General features: G+C 31.9%; 2 protein-coding genes across 2 annotated transcripts; one reads left to right on the top strand and one right to left on the bottom strand.

Moving 5' to 3' along the window:
* LOC106714300 lies at positions 1-11,458 on the bottom strand. Its single transcript, XM_045684883.1, has 14 exons — positions 11,280-11,458; positions 10,712-10,871; positions 8,009-9,438; positions 7,601-7,722; positions 7,247-7,380; positions 6,851-6,958; positions 6,301-6,418; positions 5,724-5,904; positions 5,234-5,393; positions 3,654-3,747; positions 2,975-3,094; positions 2,051-2,259; positions 468-1,691; positions 1-134 (listed from the first exon to the last, which is right to left on the bottom strand). Exons 1-14 carry the CDS (start codon positions 11,456-11,458, stop codon positions 75-77), a joined length of 4,299 nt encoding a protein of 1,432 aa, XP_045540839.1. The 3' UTR covers positions 1-74.
* Positions 11,459-11,899: 441 nt separating this feature from the next.
* On the top strand, positions 11,900-14,501 carry LOC106714301 (putative Dol-P-Glc:Glc(2)Man(9)GlcNAc(2)-PP-Dol alpha-1,2-glucosyltransferase). Its single transcript, XM_014507318.2, has 2 exons — positions 11,900-12,023; positions 13,045-14,501. Exon 2 carries the CDS (start codon positions 13,062-13,064, stop codon positions 14,499-14,501), a length of 1,440 nt encoding a protein of 479 aa, XP_014362804.2. The 5' UTR covers positions 11,900-12,023; positions 13,045-13,061.
* Positions 14,502-16,293: the final 1,792 nt, after the last annotated feature.

Below are 16,293 nucleotides of genomic sequence, written 5' to 3'. Positions count from 1 at the left end.
TAATTTTAGAATCAAATTTAGAAATCATCTATTTACAAAATTTAAGTTATTCATTTGAAAATTAACTTTTATAGTCAATTGGTCTGGTCCTTGTTCAGTCGACTGCTGACAGCTCGTCTAGTTCTGACACCTGGCTACAATGTACACACGTATTACTATACGTGCAGTGAAACATGATTGTGATGACGTCATAGTTATCAAAGACAAGAAAATGTGAAGTTAAAGAAATTCCGCATTTCGTCTGATGATTGAGCGTACTTCGGCATTTCCCCTTCCAATGGGAAATGGAAGTGAACTTAGCGGAAGGGACTCATAGGAAGAGTTAATATCCTCTTTTGCGCGTCCCCCACCCTGTCGATTAATATAAATAATAATAGAAAAAATATAGTTACGGTCCATTTATGACAAATTGTAAAATGAAAAAATAGAGACAGTTTAAGCGTAGATTAATTATGTAAAAAACTTACTTTATTCTCGTTCTGAATGTCAACTTTAGGAGTAGAAAATTCACGATCAAGATTTTTGACAATAGCAGTCCTTTTTCTTGTATAAGTTTTGAGAGAAGACATCGGTGTGAAAAATTGTTCCCCTGGAGTTGATGAGGGTGTGAAAAACTCCTCTGTCTTAGAGACCGGAGTACCCTGGTCCTGACTGGCCTGGGTCAGTAAAATCTTAACCCTGGTCTTTGGTAATGGAGTTGTAGTCTCAAACTTTAATGTAGCCTTTGGAATCTTTGTTGTGGTCTCCAAATTAACACTGGTTTTAGGACCAGGTGTCATTGTTTCCAAAATTGGTCTACTTATGACAGGTTCTGGTATTTTGAATTTTGTTTTTTTTATTTCTTTAATCGGTTCTTTTTCATCATAATCTTCACCGTCAAGATTTAATTTACTTATTTTGTAATTTAATGAAGGCAATTCATTTTGTTTTACCACTTTGTTTGTATTATTTACTGGTATTTTCTTTGATTCCGGTGTTTTAACTAATTTTGTATTCGGACTTAGAGTTAAATGTTCCATTTCTATTTCTAATGTATCTTCTTGTTCTTTCTTAATAGCTCTCTTCAGTCTAGAAGTTGCTATCAAGAGATTGTTTATTTCATTCTCTAAATACACATTTAATTTGATTTCCTTTGAAATTTCATCTAATCTTATTAAATTCATATTAATATTAGTAAAATCGTTCTGTGATAGTTCTAAATAAGATTCTTCTATCACCATTTCTGCTTCTATCAATTTAACTTCTTTAAACCAATAATCTTTAACAATCTCGCAAATATATTTCTCAACTTTAGACTTTTTTATTAATTTGATAAGTTTCTCTTTGGATAATTTCAAAGCTTCTGATGCACCATCAAAGTAATTTCTTGCTATTTGAAAATCTTTACTTCTGAAGTACATAGAAGCTTCTAGAAGACATGTTCTAGCAGCTATTATGAAGCTGGTAGGAACTAAACAGGCGTAGCATTGACAGTTATCTTTATGGTTTAGGAACTCGGGCATAGTAAATGAGGGTGTAATTAATGGGGAGCTTGGGCTGGTTTGTAACCTTCTGAATGTTGAACTCTTCAGCATTGTCTCGATTTGTGTGTGTTTTGGTGTGTGTTGTTCGACTTTATCTATGTTTGTTTGTGGTTGAATTTCGTTTGTCGGTTGCAGACCTAGGATATGTTTGATCCGATCTATATTGACCTGTGGATGGAAAGATTTTTTTCTATTTTTTTTTATTTCTTTGATAGTATAGTTAAGGAACTGTTTTTTTCTCTATCAGACAGTTCGCGATTTCGACGAGTGACGTGTCATTTAATTTTTCGTTTCCCTTAGGTTCAGTCAGATGGTTTTTTTAATTAAAAAAATAGTTTTTTAGTACTGTTATATTGCAAAGGATAAGAATTTTCAAATTTGACTGTCAAATTACAATTACATAGTTTTATAAAGTAAAAATTAGTTACCGTAGGTTTCCGAGACCAGAATTTCCGTGTAAAGAGTTTTAGGTCTCAGAAACCAACGGTTAGTACAGTTTATGATTGACAAAATGTCGAAAGACTCACCTCAGCATCATCAGAATTAGTATCCACATATAGTGTATACATCTGAGCAGCGAGCAGTGCGCTGGCGGGGCGAAGTCCCGCAGCCAGGGAGCTGCGCGCGCGCCGCCACAGCAGCAGCGCACGCGCAGCTCTACCACCAAGTAATGCGCCGGCGCAACATCCAATACGAAGTGACAGGGAACGATAACGACGTGAAGTCCATGTATTTTCTATTATTATAATAAATATTTCTCAACTAACTGATGCATTTTATGGTCACTTTAATACACTAGCAGAAGTCTGCGATATTGTTATCGCGGAATTAAAGAAAAACTTTTCTTATGTTACTTTTTAGTATAAATCTCTACAAAATCGGTCCTTCTATACCGGACGTTCTATAGATTACCCGGAACAAACGTGTTAACGGACAGACAGACAGATAAATTTTTGTTTGAAGTTATCTCCGAAACGTCTCAACAGATCTTGATGAAATTTGACACAGATGTAGAACATAGTCTGGAATAATACATAGGCTACTGATTAAGTTTTTTTTTTAATTCCGCGCGAACGGAATCGCAGGCAACAGCTAGTGCATCATATTAAGGACATATTCAAATTTTAAAGTGTCTATTGAACATTGAAAAAAAGGGGAAAAGTAGAATCAGATTTGGCGTGGAGGACGTACAGGAAGGGTAAATATGTCTATACTCTAACTCCTCTATTTAAACGTAATTCAAAAGAGCAAAAACCTCAATATTGAATTTAACACAAAAACTAAAACAAACAAAAAACAAACCAACATAACGAAAATACGAAAACAGTCCAGAAAGTCTATTCCCTGAATAAAAACCGGCAAAATATGTGTTACGATGACAATTTGCTTATATAAATGGGAAGGTAATTTAATTCCTTGACTCTTGTACTCTAATACAAAGCTTCACTCACCGTTATTACTAATTGCTACATAATGTCTTTGAACTGCTGTCATTCTGCTCAAAGTGTCTGGAACTGCGCAGTCTGAGATCTGCGCCTGCGCCACTAACATACTACCTATAGCTAGATCCACTGAGACACAGATTATAACGACATATTAGTCATTTGGTAATAATTGCAAAGTTTAAAAAAAAAACTGTACCTAAATTACTCTCAGAATATAAATCTAATAACAACTTACAACAAAATGACAGACAAAAATTACCCTCTTGTTAGTCGGGTAAAATATATATTATAAATGCGAATTTTTAGATGGATTAGTTTGAATGTATCTCCGGAACGGATCAACGGATCTTGATGAAATTTGTCACAGATGTAGAACATAGTCTGAAAGAACACATAGACTATTTATTAAGTTTTTTTAATTCCACGCGGACAGAGTCGCCGGCGACAACTAGTACATCACATGTACGTTAGTTTTTCTTTTCCGTATTAAAATACAAACACTCCAATTTTAACTATATAGCCCGACTAAATATTGACTAAATTCAAAACTGAACAGTAACACATGATTACCGTAAAATAAATCAATTTTGACTTGTGTCATTCAAATTATATTCTTACCACTGAATAAAAACGGTCAGTTAGTTTTTTTATAAATTAACAAACAGTTTTATTTAATGTTACTTACAATTTGTATCTTCAAAAGCTTCTAATATTCGTACTTCAACAAACTGCAAAAGTTTTTCACTGGTACAAATAGAACCGCATTTATTGTAATATATCTGAAAAGTTAAATTAAATCTCTAGCGTCCGTCCACACTGACAGACGTCCACACTGAGAGACGTCCACACTGAGAGACTCTGAGTCTACCCTAAGTTAGATGTAACTAGGTCATAGTCAACCATAGTCAAGTGCGAGTTGACTTCACACATATCATTGAATATGTGCAGCATCACTGATGTTTTCCTTCACAGTAAGAACGTCGGATAAATGTACATATGTAAATCGAAAAACACATTGCTACATGACTTGATTTGAATCCAGGACCTGCAGATTACAATTTAAGTGCTTAACCTCTGCCCCACCGACGCTCTCGTATATAAAGCAACGTAAATCTTCGATACTAATATCGTATGAATCGAGTTTAGGGCGCTCCGTATAAAAAACGTTGAATCAACAACGTGAGTCGTGTATTCAGTTAATATAGCTACTAAATGTCAACTATATAAAGCTCTGTCACCTTGAAGATTGTAGCAAATTTACTTACAACTATCTTCAAAAACAGGTTATGAATAACTGTCTTTAACGACTTTGTATGCAAGGCAATAAGTCTTCGAAACCCGACGATTTAAGTCGCTAAGTGATTTACGCAATTCACTATCATTTAGGTTCTAACACAGCGCGCAAATGCCGATATTTCTATTATGACCAAAAACAGTCGCTCTTAACTTATTTGTCTAGATAGTCGTGAGAAAAGTATCTACAATTTTCAAGATGGCGGAGCTTTATATAGTTGACATGTAGTCGCTGACTGAATACACGACTCGCGTCAGTGATTCAACGTGTGTACGGAGCGCGCAACGCGATTCTCGCGTTGCCTTGTATATGAAAAGCCTTATACGGTTATACTTTCAATTACTCATCATAATCAACCTGTCCTTATCCCTATGTAGGATCAGCACAGTATGTACTTCTCCATACATCTCTATCAGCCGTCATATCTGAATTTACCTTCTTCTTACGCATATCCTCTCTCACACAATCCATACATACTTTCTTTGGTCTTCCTCTACCTTTATATCCATCCACATTCAATCTCATTACTTCATGTTTATATGATCATCATCCCTCTACATAACATGTCCAAACCACGCTAACCTTCTGCTCCTCAATTTCTCGATAACTGGCGCTATTTTCAAACTTCCTTTAATATACACATTCTTAACTTTATCTTTTCTTGTCACACCACACATCCATCTTAGCATACGCATCTCAGTTACACGCTATCTTCTTGCATCAGAAACCTTGATGGTCCAACATTCAGACTACCGCTTATTGTTACTTAATATTGTTGCAGCATTACACATTGTTATAACCGGTATCGATTTAATTTAAAACAAATGTCTCCAGAGAGATAATCTTTAAAAAAAAAGTATATAATTAATAAAGAAGACTGAATTCAGTAGATCTCAGCTAAAACGCTATCTTTACGACTGAATATAACAACTACCTGAAATGTTATTATAAACGATATATAAAATACTTACAGCTAATTCGCACGCGAACACTAGCACAGTTTCCAGATGTTGCTTGCACGATGTTATTTCTTGCCAATATTTAATACCAGTGGTCACAATATGTTCCACTTTATCTATAGGTTTGCTGACGTGTTGAAGAATTACACCTACATTATTTATGTAGGATATCCTAAAGAAATAACAACTGTACAGTGAATAAAAGTGTCATATGTCATAATATGTCATTTATGGATTTATTTTGGTATGTCATCATCTTCAGCTCACTGTACAACCTCACTGAGGAGCTCTAAGTCTACCCTAAGTTAGATATGACTAGGTCAGAGTCAACCATAGCCCTAAGCGAGTTGACTTCCTTCTTGGCTATGATTGACTATAACCTAGTCAAACCTAACTTAGGATAGACTCTGAGTATCTCTTTGGGTACCTATAATGAGCTGAAAATTAAATCAACACAAATCTTTCAACTATTAAACAATGTGTCAAGTCTTAAATGACTTACTTGTCACCAATGTGGAAGGCCAACTCACAACAGACATGTGCAAGCTGTAAAGCTTGCAGTGTACGCTGTGTGTACAGCAATTGCTGTACAAATACTTGTGCAATCCGTAGAGAATGCTGCAGAAAGGAATTTTTCGGAACTGGAAGAAACATATAGCGTCTTCGTATATTGTGATAGTAGAAATCGAAATTTTATAGTTCCCGAGTTTTTTTACATCAAAAAGTGGCAAATGGCCACCTAAATTCGCTGAAATAGCAAAGGGAAAGTTGCCCATAGACATGCCCAAATGCAAATGCGTTGTCTATCTTCAATCAACGGAGAAGGGAACGCAAAAAAAGAGGATATTTCCCCTTCCTATGCGTCCCCGTTTCCGCCAAATCTACTTCCCCTTCTCATCCTTTCCTAATAAGAAAAGGAGTGAAAAGGGAAAGAGGATTAAAATTAGGCTTCCGGCACCACACTCATCAGACTTTACTTGGAATTACTTCCACTTGACGTCTGTCTTCTGTGTGGTCGTGTGCCATTGTTGTTGCGGGATCTACCACTGTCTTGTTAGGAATTATGTCATTTTTCTCACCAGACTTTAATTTTGGTAATATTTCTGTCCATATATCAACAGCTACCATAGCATGTCTCAATGCATTTTGTTCTTGCGGTAATGTACGCAAATCTTTAATTTGTTCAGGATTTAATGTCTGTAAGATCAGTTAGTTATGGAAATTTTGCTCGCATTATAAAGAAAAATAAAATTATAACCGGTTACAACGACCACAACAATAAATGCTGAAATCATCAAAAGAAAGACCTAGGAGGTGGCAGCTCTTGAAGATCGAAAAAAATTAATATCGCTATAGATCTACATAACTTATTTGTTAATTTTTCATTAAAATATTGGACCACATGTAATTTAACTGTACATGTAAAAAATAATACTGCCCCATTTATGATGCAAGGTGTTTACGCTTCGATAACATTAAATATAAAGATATGATTTCGTAATTTCATAAACTAACGACAAATAAAATAAACTATAAATCATTCAATATTTGCTGTCAATAAAAAAATGACTAGACCGATTTCGAAATGTCAAAATTCACAATCTACATGCAACATAAGTTTCAACATACCGGATCAGTTTGTTTCCATCCATATTTCTCTGTTGCTTCAGCAATATCATATTCAGATTGTAAAAATAGTAAAGTAGCTTCTACTATTCTTTCTTCTAACTTTTTATTCTATAAAAAAAAAAAACTATTAGTAAAAAAAACTCGATTACTAGTAGTACTAATACTGGAAATAAAAAAAATCTGTTTCAAAAATGACTTTATCTCTGTAATTAAGAAAAATATAAAAAAAATTCACAACGTGTAATAGGACCTTTAGATGTCGAATTCAACGGAAAAGCAAAAACCCGGCAAGAGTGCATCACAGGATTATTAGATGGGGGGCATCGAAATATACATCTAAACTTTCACATTTATAATAGAAGTAAGAACTAAAAAAATAGTTTTTTTTGAACATACTTTTTTCTCTTTAATTCTGTTCAACATTTCAGCTACAATACTCTTGTAATAATCTGAATGTATTGTTCGAACTGCTGTCGGAGTTTCCAATATCACTTCATATAAAATCAATAATAAATTATCTTCATTTTCCTCTGAAATAGCAAAGAAAATAAAAAAAATGCAGTAGAATATATAAGAATAAATCTGTTATCTTATATAGTCTGTCAAATTTTTAATTAAATAATTTAAGAATTTCTACTGCAAATAAACAAGAAATTTTAGATTCAATGTTGACTAAAAAGGTGGAGGGAGTAAATTCAAATATAACCGTTAATAAATATGTATGGAAGATTACATACTGTGCCGACTTACCTTTTAACCAAGACTTATGTACACCTTTAGTTAAATCATTCAAAGACATCCAGACACCAGCTATGGGTACTAAAGATGGCCATAATTTGACATACATTGAAAATTCATGTTTTAATAATGCACTGGAAAGACAAAAGATAATTTAAATATTGGTACATTAGAGAAATATATAGTACATTCAAATTTTATTAATATACTAGCTGTTGCCCGCGACTTTGCAAGCACGGAATGAAAAAAAAACGTAATAAGTAGCCTATATGTTCTCTCAGACTATGTTCTACATCTGTGACAAATTTCAACAAGATCTGTTCAGCCATTCCGGAGATACCATCAAACAAACATCCATCCATCCATCTAAACATTCGCATTTATAATATTAGTAAGATATAGATCGAAAACAAAACTTACCTAAACTTCAAATTAGAAAAGAACTGCATCAAATTGACATAATCCTTTTTCTCGGATAAATTCTTGCACACAGTCAAAACTGTCATCAACTGCATTGAATCGTTACCATCATTTTTCAAAGCTTTAGCTTTTATATCCATAACTAAACTCATATATTTATCTTGTATTAAACCATCTTCTCCGGAGAACACCAAACTTAAATATGCACCAGTAATAGCTTCAGAATACAACTTACAATCCATTTCACTAATGCTCTTGTTATAAAAAGCTCTCGCTAAATTTTTATATTCCAACTCATTTTTAACATAATTTATCTCACTTTTAACATATATATTAAACATTTGAATGGAATATTCATAGAATTTAGCTTTATTCAGAACTATAGCTGTATTATGTACATCGGTTTGTAATTTTTTCAAACATTTCTCATGATTTATACATTTTAATTTTTTTAATTCATTCAATATTGTATATTGTTTAATAATAACATCGTAATAATATTTAAATGTATGTTTTATATCCATATTCTTTTCTATAGATATTGTTATCATGTTTTTTGTTAAGAATGTTAAACGTAAAGCATCGTGTAATCCAGTTTTAATATAACAACGGTCACATTTTGATATTTGCTGTGTATTATATAATTTATCAATTAAGTATATAATAATTTTCAAACAGTTATTTTGTATTGTTATATTAAAATTATTATTATTAATGAAATAATCAATACAAAGTCTTAATAACTGAGCAATGTATGGATAAATTATATACATAATTTTCTTGTAACCCAATTTCTCAGCCGTCTCGCAGTTATTTTGCAAACTATCCAAAACTGTTTCAACGTAATCTGAATCGATTTTATATTTGAATACACAGCAGAAACAATTCAAATAAATAATTTGTAAACAATGAAAAATATCAGAACAGTGTCCGAATAGAGAAATAATCTTTCTTACAACATAATCCAAATCGGACCCTTTAAAATTAACTTTGGATTCATTTTCAATCATTACATAAAGACATTCATTTAATTTTACATATATATCTATTGATTCATCACTCGTGATATTTTTAAACAATTTTATGTTATCTTTAGTTGAAATAGAATCAAAAATATTTTTATACACAATCATTAATTCTTCAGTTTTAATATCACTGTATAAAAAATGTAATTTTTTAATTATAAACGTCAACACATTCGAACAGAAATGTACTGGATTGTACAATATTATTATTGTTTTTATATCTTCATTTAACTTTGATAATAAGTCATTTATATTCCTTGTTATTTTCAATTTTTCTATATAAAAGATTCTATCCGCTAAAATACTCCAATAGACTTTCGAATGCTCTCTTTGGAGATATTCCTCAGTCACTTCGAAAGGCATATAAGATAATTTTAGTAATAAAGCAGGTTGTAATGTTGATTCCTGAAAAAAAAAATACATTGACATGTCGCCCGCAACTCCGTGCGCGCGAAATTAAAAAAAAAACTTAATTAGTAGTCTATGTGTTCTTCGAGACTGTATTCTATACCTATGCCAAATTTCATTCAGATCCGTTGAGCCGTTCCGGAGATACCTTCGTAGAAACATCTATCCATCCAAACATTCGCATTTATAATATTAGTAAGATATTAATTTAGTAAACATATAGATCTCAAAGAAAAATTTAGTTTTAAAGTGGATTGTTTTATACTAGTAAAAAAGAGGCAAAATCTCTAATCCCAATACTATTTTGGACAAGTGACCACCTTTTCCAAAATGAACCGTTACCATAGAACCCCAAGGCAAAATGACCTATTTTTAAGATTAAATATTATTAATATTTATTCTGACTTTGGTCAATAGAAGAAGACGGAGTGAGAATTAGCAAAGCTTTAAGTTTAATATTAACCTTTTGGGAATCCCTGCTCTAAGTATTAGCTACTGTGAAAGCCCAGACATCTAATATATAAAATTCTCGTGTCACAGTTTTCGTTCCCGTACTCCTCCAAAACGGCTTGACCGATTCTCATGAAATTTTGTGAGCATATTCAGTAGGTCTGAGAATCGGCTAACATCTATTTTTCATAACCCCCCCCCCCCCCATTTTTTTTTAACTGCGCGCGGACGGAGTCGCGGGCGACAGCTAGTCAAATATAAATGCAAAAGTTTAGATATATAGATGGATGTTTATTAAAAGGCATCTCCAGAATAACAATATGAAATTTGGTAGATGTAGAATATTCTCTGAAAGAACTATTTACTAAGTTTTATAAACTGTATGGATGGAAGTTGAATAAATTGAAAGATTACAATTGCATTGCCTACCTTTAAAGAACAGAGGAGGTATACACATGAAGATCATATTGAGGGGTGAAAGGCTATTGGTTTTAAGCGATATTTTTTGCGATATTGACTTATATATATTCAGAATCAGGGAATTTTTCTAATTCTGAATATATATAAGTCAATATCGCAAAAAATGTCGCTTAAAACAAATAGCCTTTCACCCCTCAATATCATCATCTGTCCTGTCAAAAACACTTTCCCATCCACCATGTTCTTATAAAGAAAGGAGTATCAGCCTTCACAGTGGTGCATGAACCCATTAAGGTTGAAGGTAATAAGGCTTAGGTTCATCATCAGCTCACTATACGTCCCCAAAAAGGGGCTCAGAGCTAAGCTTAGGGCTAACTAACAATCTTAAAAATAATATTACCTGTCTCACAAGATATCTATGTATATGGTACACACAAGCCAAGGTTTTGACTTGGTCCGTCTTGTCAAGTATTCGTGTTTGTCTTAAACAGCATACTGATAACTCTAGCAGCTGAGCGTTGCAGATCTTTTCGCGCCATGTAGGTACTTTCTCGATGTTCCTGGTAAACAAATATAAGTGATAATAATAGCAATAGCCTAATGTTCACCAGTACGGACATCGGATCACGTGATCGTGGGTTCAAGTCCTGCCATTTAATTGTCGTGAATTCCAGTAAAACCTTAGAACTTAGTAGCAATGGTTACGAATAGATGAGTAAACAAAAATCTGTTAATATTGTAAATTAAAAAAATATCGTAGTAGTATTCGGAGACAATAGTTTCCTAAATTGTACGTCTGGCGCGTATTTTGTATGATGCTAGGACTTGGATTGTTCTAGTCAACCTGGCTAACCCGAACCCCAGCAAACCTTTTAAGTTACTTATGAGCTATTTCCTAAACTGTTTATTTTACAAATAAAAATGACGCCTGAAAAAACTTTAGCATTATTTATACGATGAATTCATACCTGCATAATGTACACAAGACATTAAGGGAAAAAGATCCTCTGTCTTTAGAGGGCAATTCAGTTAAAATACTCTTGAAAGTTTCGTACACTTCTTTTAAATCACATGCATCACTCTCAGTTCCATAAGCTTTTAGTTTCGCAATAAAGCTATTAGCTTTATCAAAGTTACCCCCTGACATAGTAGTTTTAATGTAAGTTTACGATTAAAAAGGAATTTCCTCGTAGGTCGATTTGTAAAGTTTAAAACTTTTTGTCCGTTAGAAGTATGTCAGATAGGACAATAAACGTCCTCTGGAAGTCAATTGTCAAATTAGGGATGGCTTTTTTTGATTTCCAGATTGAAACTGAATATTATCTAAGCGTAAATTTTATTTTCACAATTTTGACGTGCATATAAATTGATCGCAAGAAATCTTACATTTCAGAAAAGCATTCCTTTTCGCCATGTAAAAATAACTTTAAATTGCATTAATATTTCTCTTTGTCTATGAGGTGGCTTAAAAGTCTTGTAACCGGGCCAAAAATTCATAAGCCATGTCTGTTGTCATTGTCATCAATGGTTGAAAAACCGCCATTCTTGTTATGTCAATTGTAAAAATTTTTACCGGCAAAAGTATTTACAAAAAACACCGGATATTAAGTAATTGTATGTTTAATAAAAGTAATTGATATGAAGTACGGCATGAATACAATTCCTTAGGACATTCAGTTTGATTAAAAGAAATATAGTAATTCGGAAATTGAGTAAGTAATTTATCGAATACTAACGTTTTACTATTTGTAGTTTTTCCTTTTATAGTTCTAAGTTTATTAAACTTTCGTAGATAACTATTATTACTATTTAAATATTCATTGAAATAAATATAGTATACATACAGTGAAGGAGAAGGAAAACTTAGAATTTGTTTAATCATGCATTATCAGCAAATTGATTCTTATTAGATTGCACATAAACGATAAAAATATAAAATCAATCAACAATTTTTCTTATTTTGTGGCATATTAAATTAACCAACATTAGGGAACTAGGAAAAAACTAGCTGTAACACCATTATCCATGTGGAATAGTCTGTGGGTCGTATTTCCGTAGTTATTTGATGTCCATAAAGGTAAAACTTTACGGACTTTGAATGTCAAATTTCATTTGAAACAGCCTAAAAATAAATTTCAAGTTTCTACTTTTAAAAATGATGATACTTCAATACAACTTTTCATCTTCCTTTTTCTATCCTTTATCACCCTTTTTTCGCATTTAGATAAATTTGGTTCATTGAAATTAGTTTCGCAGTGTTGATGTGAAAGGGCGAAAGACAGAGATACTTTCGGATTTATAATTTTAGAATAGAATAGAATAGAATAATCGTTTATTGCCACACAAAAGAAACTTACGAACTAATATTAAAACAAAAAGATTAAAAACGTGGCAAAAGGTAGCCAGCTCAGCTGATACAGGGACGACATCGGCCCTCCCTGAACTGGTTTTCAGCAGGCCCCTTTGCTCTGACAACATTCGCACTTAGGTGGTAGGGTAACTAAACTAAATAACAAAAAAAAGAGAATTTTACTAGCTTTTACCCGCTACTCCGTTCGCGCGGAATAAAAAATAGAAAACGGGGTAAAAATTATCCTATGTCCGTTTCCTGGTTCTAAGCTACCTGCCCACCAATTTTCAGTCAAATCAATTCAGCCGTTCTTGAGTTATAAATAGTGTAACTAACACGACTTTCTTTTATATATATAGATTTATTTTATTATTTCTTTTCAGATCTTCAAGACATCAAAATGGAGTATCTAAAATACCATACACTACTTGGTATACTCTTAATGAGTTACTATACCATATCAAAATTAATATTTGATAAAGTTTTCACCACATTACCCGTAATAATAGATGAATTGTACCATTTACCACAAGGGATGCTGTACTGTAAGGGTAATTTTTCGTATTGGGATCCCAAAATTACAACATTACCAGGCCTGTATTTAATTTCATCTCTAATATCACCGTTCTTCCCTTGTAATACATATAACTTGAGATATGTTAATCTGATTGCGTCTTGTATCAATTTATTGTTATTTTCATCGTTATTGCAGTATATTTACGGTAAAAATCATGATAATCCTTTAAAAATAGTGTTGCAAGCTGTTAATTTAACTATTTTACCTCCTTTGTATTTCTTTTCACATGTTTATTACACGGATACGTTGTCTATGATGTTTTTGTTAGCATATACTAGATTATGTATCGGAAATAGTAATAAATTTTTCATACTTGTCTTTGGTTTATGTTGCGTTTTGATGAGACAGACTAATATAGCATGGATTTTTATGATTTTTATGCATAGAAATATTGATGTATTTATAAAAAGCTCACGTGTTTATGGTAATAAATATTTGAATATGTTAAAATTACAGAAGAAATCTTTATTAGCGCAAGAAATTGATAGAACCAAGTTGAAAAGATATTACGATTTCAATGATTTGTTTATAGCTGTTAAATATCATATTAATACGTATATGTTGACATTTTTTAAGCTATTATCTTGGTCTGATTTTTTATTTATTGCAACACAATTAATTTTACTTGTACTATTTATATGTTTTGTTGTTTTTAATAACGGTATTGTCCTCGGTGATAGAAGTGCACATCAAGCATCAATTCATGTGCCTCAGATTTTCTATTTTTTATTATTTTATGGTGTTTTTGGATTACCATATGTTTTGGCGAAGTTAAAATCAACGTTAAAAATGTTATTTTCTAATAAGATTTTAGTAGTATTGTTAGTTGGAGTATTTGCTTTCTTTGTTCATTATAATACAGTTATACATCCTTATTTATTAGCTGATAATAGACATTATACGTTCTATATTTGGAATCGATGGTACGGGAAATATAATAACGCTATATATTATACTATACCTATATATGTTTTTTTAATTTTCAATTTATATGATAATTTAAAAAATCAAAATTGTATTTCTTTTCTAATACCTTATTCTGTTAGTACTTTTACGGTTTTAACGTTACAAAGAATGATAGAAGTAAGGTATTTTTTGGTACCGTATATAATTTTGAGATTGCGATTTGTACGTCCGTCTTATAAAATAGTTTTGATGGAATTTGTATGGTATATGTTATTAAATGTAGTGACTATTTATATATTTTTCACAAAAGAGATTTATTGGAAGGATTTTGATTATGCCCAAAGAATTATTTGGTAAGTTATTTAATAATTATTTGTATTTTATGTAATTTAAATATATATATTGTAATTTTGTAATACATGAATGGTAAATTACGTGGATTGGAGAAGAAAAATAAACAATAATTTTTCTGAAAAAAATATATTTCGCAACTATATCTGAAAAAAAATATTGGCATGACTCTTTCTACCAATGTTTTTTTCAAAAACGTGTTACATGTTCATAGACATTTTTCTAGGCTAGTTTTTCTTCCACAACTTAGGTATAAAGTTTGATCGTATTTTATAAAATCTGATATAAAAAAAATGTTATCAAAATTTAATATGATCTTTTAAATATTAATTATCTATTCTATTTGCTGTGTTAAATAATTTCGACATTATTAATTCATAAAAGTGTGTTATATTTAAGTTTAATTTGTTTTTTTTATATAGATTTTTGTACTAAAACCAATGTATTTTTTTGTTTAATAAATATTGCATTATTGTGCCATTTTCAGCCACAGTAAGAATATAGTGCGTCAAACTAAACTGGCCCGGTGAAAATAAATTACAAACAAAGTTATCTGACCCGGTGGGCTTAAGTCAAACTATATTATGACAGATCACTAACGTCATCTTGTCAATGTCAAAAATTGTCACAAGATATTTTTTATAAGCCGCGTACCCACCTAGCGCACAGGCTCGCGCGGCAGCCTCGCGAGCCAATGCCTCGGCTGGTGTGGACGTGCCTCGGCCTGCCTCGGGCGCGCGTTTGCTCGACCGAGCACGGCTCTAACTACTTGATAGCTTCTCCCACCGGGCCAGATATCCTTGTTCGACTATACTATAGCTTATTATCAATATTAAAGTGTCACAAGATCCTCCTCAGATTGTCTTGTCATGTCTTTCTATGGTTAAAGATATGACATATCTGACAGAACTAACCACGATAACGTACTCACTGGGCCAAATAAGTTTGTATGACTGTAAATAAATGATTTTTTGATTGTTGTTTTTTTCATTTACATGGATGGTTTAAAATAAAACGATAAAAAAGTTCGAACAATTCCTTTAATATAATAATAAATAAAATTTCTACATTATTGAAAAGTAAAAATATATATATTTTTTTTGGTTAACAGGAATGTATATATGACGTAAAATTAATAAAAAAAATCCCGCTTTTGCATATCAAATTATTTATCAATTCTGCTTAAACTAGATACATCTCAACGTTAAAACCAGACTAGAGAAAATCTCAGTATGTTAACTGATAAATTCGTTCGGAAAAAATATTTATTCATTAGTGAGTTTCCGAGACCCGATATCTTTATTTTTTTAACATAATGACAAGCAGACGTTATGTTTTATATATATTTATCTCAGAAATCAACCTTAAAAGGTGCTTTTTAAACATAATTCGACTTCTGTTACAATTAACTTATATACAAGCTGATCAATTCGGATAAAAATTACAGAAAAAAAACATTAATTACGTCCAAACTTGATCACAAGCCAAGTAATAATAATATTCATACATTGATGGTTCCTATAAATAAGGGTCAATGTACAAATTGACAACTTTACAGGAGAGACTGTCAAAGTTTCAACCATATAGGAAAATAGACCGCATAGGTACTTTTTACTTTAGCAAAAAATACACATTTACATCTGTAAATGTGTATTTGTGTTTAGTGCATGTTAACTAAACTAAGACGTTTTTGACGTAAAAAAACATCAATTTATTACTTTGGCCCTTATACATATGAAATAGATTAAACGAGTATAGGATTGTTGTAAGTTTGGTAACAGCGCATTCCATTTAGACT

Source organism: Papilio machaon, chromosome 28 (assembly GCF_912999745.1).
Source record: "Papilio machaon chromosome 28, ilPapMach1.1, whole genome shotgun sequence".
Classification (NCBI taxonomy): Eukaryota; Metazoa; Arthropoda; class Insecta; order Lepidoptera; family Papilionidae; genus Papilio; species Papilio machaon.
Note: the sequence above shows the minus strand (reverse complement) of the source record. Positions and strands in the feature narration are given on the sequence as shown.